This window comes from Bipolaris sorokiniana (genome assembly GCF_000338995.1).
Source record: "Bipolaris sorokiniana ND90Pr unplaced genomic scaffold COCSAscaffold_8, whole genome shotgun sequence".
NCBI classification, from domain to species: domain Eukaryota; kingdom Fungi; phylum Ascomycota; class Dothideomycetes; order Pleosporales; family Pleosporaceae; genus Bipolaris; species Bipolaris sorokiniana.
Genome location: NW_006911902.1, coordinates 516,566 through 522,003, shown reverse-complemented (window position 1 = coordinate 522,003; position 5,438 = coordinate 516,566). Strand labels below are relative to the sequence as shown.

The window sequence follows — 5,438 nt, the reverse complement described above, 5'->3', positions numbered from 1 at the left end:
GATCTAAGAGACTAAGGATCAAAAGAGTGATATATATATGATATTCTGACTGATTGCTGACTAATATACCGCTTATGTAAGTATAGGCTAAGTACTAGATGTATTAAGAATCTATTATATATATAAGCTAGAGTAGCTAAGACCATTATCACGTGATCTATATATCTACTACTACTATATATATAACTATTAGCTATATAGCTCTATCTACTATAGAGTTCTAAAAGTTCAAAATCTTTTAGAATTTTTCCAAGTATTTAAGTTATTATAGATCTACCTAAAGCTGCAGTAGAATGTCACGTGACACCTATGTAAAAGACTAGAAGATCTTAGCTTTAAAACGCACTAACTTTTATATCTATAGCCACTATAGCTGCTGAGTAATTATCTTTTAAAAATAATAACTTTTTTTACTACGTTTTTTTTTTGTCACCCCACTGTAATAAGCAACCACCATCACTTGACCACACAAACAGACAAATGCGAAGAAGTATTCAAATAAGGAATGTATTTTTGATGCTCTGACAAATAATAAGGCAAATATCTAATCGAGTACCATACAATACCCGATTATCAAAGAAAACCCCAACACAATAAGGAAACCATGGCAAAACCCCCACATTCTTTAGGCGACCCGCCGAGAAAAAAACGCCCACAATTCCGGATCCTGTTCCCCACACACAGTACGTACGCTCAAAGTCAAGTTCTCTACGGCGAAACCAAAATCGGGCCCTCTGACTCCTCAATCATCATGCCCGTAAGAAAGCGACCCTCAGCATCTAGCGTATTGGGATCCTTGAAGACACCAAACTTGAAATCGTGCCACTCCTTCGCGGTCCACTTCTTGCTGGACGTATCATTGAAGATACCCCCATCATTCATACGGAGGAAGTAAGCCATGCTGTAGCGGTCCTCAAGCTGCGTCTTGTGCAGGGGCACAACGCGGTGAACGACGCTAGCTAGCTTGCCGCCTGAGAGGAAGCGGAGACTATCTCCTACATTGATGATAGCGTGGCCGGCCCGCGGCTCGATGAATTCCCAGCGGCGGCTCGTAAGCGAGAGGTACTGGAGACCCCACTGGGCGGCGAGCAAGAAAGTCAGGGTGCCGACGTCGGTGTGCTTGTTGTGGCCGACGTTCAAGGGCTCGGTGGCGCTCGCCTTTTCGTGCTTGGGGTAGCGGAGCAGGCCTAGGGTTGAGAGGGACGGGCCCGGGTCCGCGTGGTGAGCCTCGAAGCGGGAGGCACCGGTTAGGCCTAGCTGTGTGGAGAGGCGAGAGAGGATCATCAGGGTGATGGTGTGCGCGTGGTCGATGAAGGAGAAGAAGCAATCTTCCTTTGCACGGATGGAGGTGGTGAGGTCTGAGGATCCTTTGAGAAATTCTCGGCGGGAGAACTGGATGGATTAGCTCAGTCTGGATTTGGGTGCTACGATGGGCTATGTTGTACCTTGAGAGATTCGTAGCCGTCTCTAGTCTTTGGGTTGGGGCCTGCTTCGGTGCCCATGGGCTCGTAGCTGGAAAGAAGGTCAGTGTCTGTATCGAGACCAGATCGCTATCATCTCGGTATATGCTTACCCAAAGTTGTCACTGCCACGAGCATCGCGCATCTTGATATCAAGAGGCTGGTTGAAGTATTGCGCAATGTTCTGGAGCATCTTCTTCCATAGATTGCATAGCTCAGGGTCGCTATTCAGATCGAGATAGAAGAACCCATGGCTTCTGCAAGCATTGAGCAAGTTCTTGCTCTCCTGAGTATCGTTGGCTCGAAGGAGATCGAGGTGAATAGTAGGCAAAGATTTGGAAACGATGATGGACTCGCTGATAGCCATTGTGAGAGAGAAATGAGATAGTAAAGATGCTCGGTAGAGAAGTTGATGTTGAAATGAGTTGGATGTCGAGATAGCTGCGGCTTCAGTGAATCTTATATCCTATTAGACTGGCAGCAAGAGTTCACATTGCCTTGGGATCCTTCGTCAGGCGTCCCCTCTTCATAGTCGCATTTCTCTTTGTTGAACCAAAGTCACCGCAGTGAAGCATTGGGATAGTGAGTATTGCCACGCGCTAGACGCTCCTGATCTCGACATGTTACACCACTAAGCTAGGGAAATTGCCAAAACGGTCTGCGGAAAAGGACACAGTAGTGTTTCCTGAAGCGCTACTACAGCTGAGCAAATCCTCACCGTCTTCGAAGCAACTGCCGATGTCGGGGAGCCCCATCGTAGCAAAGATGTAGAGGTTGAGGTTGGTCTGAAGTGTGCTATTGTCGGCCTTGGCCGGTCTGCTGATACCGTTGAGCTGCGGTGAAGAATGATCGTCTGACAGTAGGGCAAGTGGAGCCAGTGTCGTGCACGTTACAATGATTGTTACTCAATGCATGCCTCGCAAAGGCCAAGTTAGCATATGCACAGGGTTCGAAAAAGGATCTAGGTCAAAACGTGTATACAGCAGGCAAGTACTCCTTGTGTTACCAGCACTAAACTCCATATGGGCTATTGCTGATTGTGGTCCACCGTGGTACAATGCTGGCCATATGCCGCATATTCCAGATCCTTTCAGGCGTCCTTCATGATTCGTATGCAGGAATGGTGCAATTTGTCGTACTATCCTAGTTAGTCAGAGCGTTGTATGGTGTCGATGCTCGTGATTGGTGGGGGAACAGTTGATATTACCCGGCCACTAGCATACCTGTACACAACGCCAAGGGTGAGCCCATAGACGCAGGGCACACTTTCTGCATGAACTCTTACTTGTAACGGCTGACGCGTCCCGCTGCTGTAGATCTGGGGAAGGATTAGTTGTGCAGCCGATGGATCTAGATCCCAAATTTAGGCGGGTAGTAGTTCAGTACCGAGCCATGCTAGTGGCACGCCTTTGTCTATCGTTTTAGACACGCTGATGAAGAAACGCAGTACAACACATGAACCGCTTTGTAGCAGCGCCCCACGTGCATCCTATTGCTACCATGGGAAGGCGATTCTGAGGGTATCGTCTCGAGGAAGTGCATACCGGTGAAAGATCCAGTCCAGATACAGTAGTATGCCCCGACCCGTGCGGCTGAACTGGCACAGTAGGTAGTCTTTCCTAGCGTCGGATTTGATCATCTGTTTTGAAAGACTTTAGTTACAGCTGTATGTTTCTTTGTAACGGCAGACTGTAACCTCTGTTAGCGGTGAACTGCTTCCAAAGCGCAGCTGAGCCCTGCAGCTACACCCTTGCGACATTCTCTCGAATGGATGCAGGTCCTCCAGTATCACGGCTTGTAGCGCCGGTTGGCGATATCGGCTAAGGGTCAGTTGAAGAGTGGACGGACATAGCAATAGTTTGCCAAGGGCATGTATGGCACTCGCAAGGTATAAAGTCTGGCAAACCAACTTGATACTGGATTCAATCTTCACTCATTATTTGATAGTTGCAATCCGATTTCTAGCACTCATCTCATAAAGCAACTTATCTTTTATTCCCTCCGTCGATTTCTTGCAATTGCAACCATGGTGTGTAAAGGCTACAATGTCCTTTGACCTGCATGTTAACACGCGTAGGGCCTAAAATTCAATGGTGTCAATGACGCCCTCCCAAAGGAAACCAAGCCCATTGAGAGTTTTGAGCAGCTTGCAAGGTTCGAGACCAGAGATGCGCCTGTCGTAACCATGTTCAGCGGCGGTTTGGACAGCACTTATCTGCTCCTCCGTCTTCAACAGCTCGGTTTTACGAACATTCATGCCGTAGCAGTCGATGTCGGAGCGCCGGTTGAGGTGGAGAGTCTTACCAAGCACGCCGCCCATTTTGGTGCCAAGTTCAAGCTTCTTGACGGCCGCGAGGCATTTGTCAAAGAAGGTGTCATGCCCGCTATCCGCGCCCATGCCATGTATCTGGGCCTCTTCCCCGTCAGCAGCTCCCTTACCCGTCCCGTCATCGCGCGCCTCATCACAGACTACGCCAAAGAGGTCAGTGCAGGTTTGCTGCTTCATACAGCCAATCTATCACAGAACAGTCTGCCTAGGCTCAACAACTGCATTCGTCGTCTTGGCTTCCCTGGACAGTTTGGCAGCCCATACCCACACTCCGTCGTCTCGCGAGAGAAGAAAGCGGAAGAACTCAGTGTGGCCGGACTGACTATCATGTCTGAACGTAAGCTCAGTGGCGACGAGAATCTCTGGTGCCGTGAATTTGAAGATGGTCCTCTGGGTGACCCAGAAGGCTTCTGCATTCCAGAGGATGCTTACCAATGGACCCGACGACATGAGGATCACCCACCTCAGAAGCTCACACTTCGGTTCGAGAATGGAAATCTCGTGTCAGTGGATGGCGACAAATTCCCACTCATCGATGCCATCGCGTTCCTCAACAGAGAAGTTGGCAAGTTTGGTCTTGGTCGATTTGTCGGACTCGAGCCTCTGTCAACGGATGATAAGGCTCTGGAGATTCGTGAAGCACCAGCCGCTGCGATCATCATGGACGCACTTCGCCATCTCGAGATTGCTACGCTTGAGACCAAGACGTTGGAACTCAAGCAACAGCTGGAGCAGAAATGGGTTCGGGAAGCAATCGCTGGCCACTGGGGAGGCAACTGCCATACCATGTGCGAGGTTGCTATTGAGAGCGCTTTACAGGGCGTCAGCGGTAGCGTAGTATATGACATTGATCAATCGCGCTTCCTCCCCTGCTCCATTGTAGCGCAGAACCCCCGCTACATTCGGGATCGGGACCACTGGGAGCGCGCACAGCAGTCTCTCTGGCGTATCTGAATATGTCACTAGGGTAAGGGGGTATTTGGGGAAGTAAGATCTTGTTGGGTTGGTTCGTGATTTTTTAGGAACAGTTTTGTAGATGACAAGCCTGTCGCATTATCTCCTATTTGCATCCTGAGTGATCTTATTTATTTATTTATTTATTTATTGACTCCTACTCGGTTTCAGCCGCGTGCTGCGCAGCTATGCCCGGAGTGACAGGCGTGGCAGACAGCGGACGCGGTGCGGACGTTGATCCGCGCCGCCCCACTTCATCCCTTGAGAGAGACCATCTGTCCCCAGCAACCTGCCGTCTTCCATCAACCACCATCTATATGCTTTGGCCGGCCATCTAGATAGCGGTTCTACTAATTGCATGCTATGTTTCTAGGCTCGTAGAGGCTCGCTGCCTCGTCTGTCGCGTCCGCTGTACCTACCGTCTCCCCCCAGCGCTCGGCGTCGTCTACTCATCTCTGATCCCCACTTGCCCAAGGATCTGCGTCTGTTCCATATATTCGATAGCTTTGGTGGCTAGCTGCGGCGTGCTCAGGATAGTCCTGAGACTATTCCGTCCGGACAGGTTGGCGAAAATACGGTTCCGGAGGTCCTTATACTTGCTGCAGCGGAGGAGGACGTGGGCGACGGTCTGCCGCCTCTCTCCACAGCTGCAGCGGGGGTTAGTAATGGTCGGGACGTGTCGACTGAAGAGAAAG

At 49.8% G+C, this 5,438-nt stretch overlaps 2 protein-coding genes across 2 annotated transcripts; one reads left to right on the top strand and one right to left on the bottom strand.

The window, feature by feature from the left end:
- Nucleotides 1-518: 518 nt before the first annotated feature.
- COCSADRAFT_181808 (uncharacterized protein) lies at nt 519-1,889 on the bottom strand. The gene is made up of 3 exons (XM_007702453.1): nt 1,574-1,889; nt 1,446-1,512; nt 519-1,392 (listed from the first exon to the last, which is right to left on the bottom strand). Exons 1-3 carry the CDS (start codon nt 1,825-1,827, stop codon nt 709-711), a joined length of 1,005 nt encoding a protein of 334 aa, XP_007700643.1. The 5' UTR covers nt 1,828-1,889; the 3' UTR covers nt 519-708.
- A 628-nt stretch (nt 1,890-2,517) lies between these two features.
- On the top strand, nt 2,518-4,836 carry COCSADRAFT_200110 (uncharacterized protein; the record flags this gene model as incomplete). Its single annotated transcript, XM_007702452.1, has 2 exons — nt 2,518-2,583; nt 3,538-4,836. The coding sequence occupies 2 exons, from the start codon at nt 2,518-2,520 to the stop codon at nt 4,741-4,743; spliced, it is 1,272 nt and encodes a 423-aa protein (XP_007700642.1). The 3' UTR covers nt 4,744-4,836.
- Between the last annotated feature and the right edge of the window lie 602 nt (nt 4,837-5,438).

What these genes read in the sequence shown, in the direction of transcription:
- COCSADRAFT_181808 (XM_007702453.1), bottom strand. Translation starts at nt 1,827, where the DNA reads ATGGCTATCAGCGAGTCCATCATCGTTTCCAAATCTTTGCCTACTATT. An exon ending in CGTGGCAGTGACAACTTTGG is followed by an intron (nt 1,513 to 1,573) that starts GTAAGCATATAC and finishes CCTTCTTTCCAG; the next exon opens with CTACGAGCCCATGGGCACCG. An exon ending in ACGGCTACGAATCTCTCAAG is followed by an intron (nt 1,393 to 1,445) that starts GTACAACATAGC and finishes TAATCCATCCAG; the next exon opens with TTCTCCCGCCGAGAATTTCT.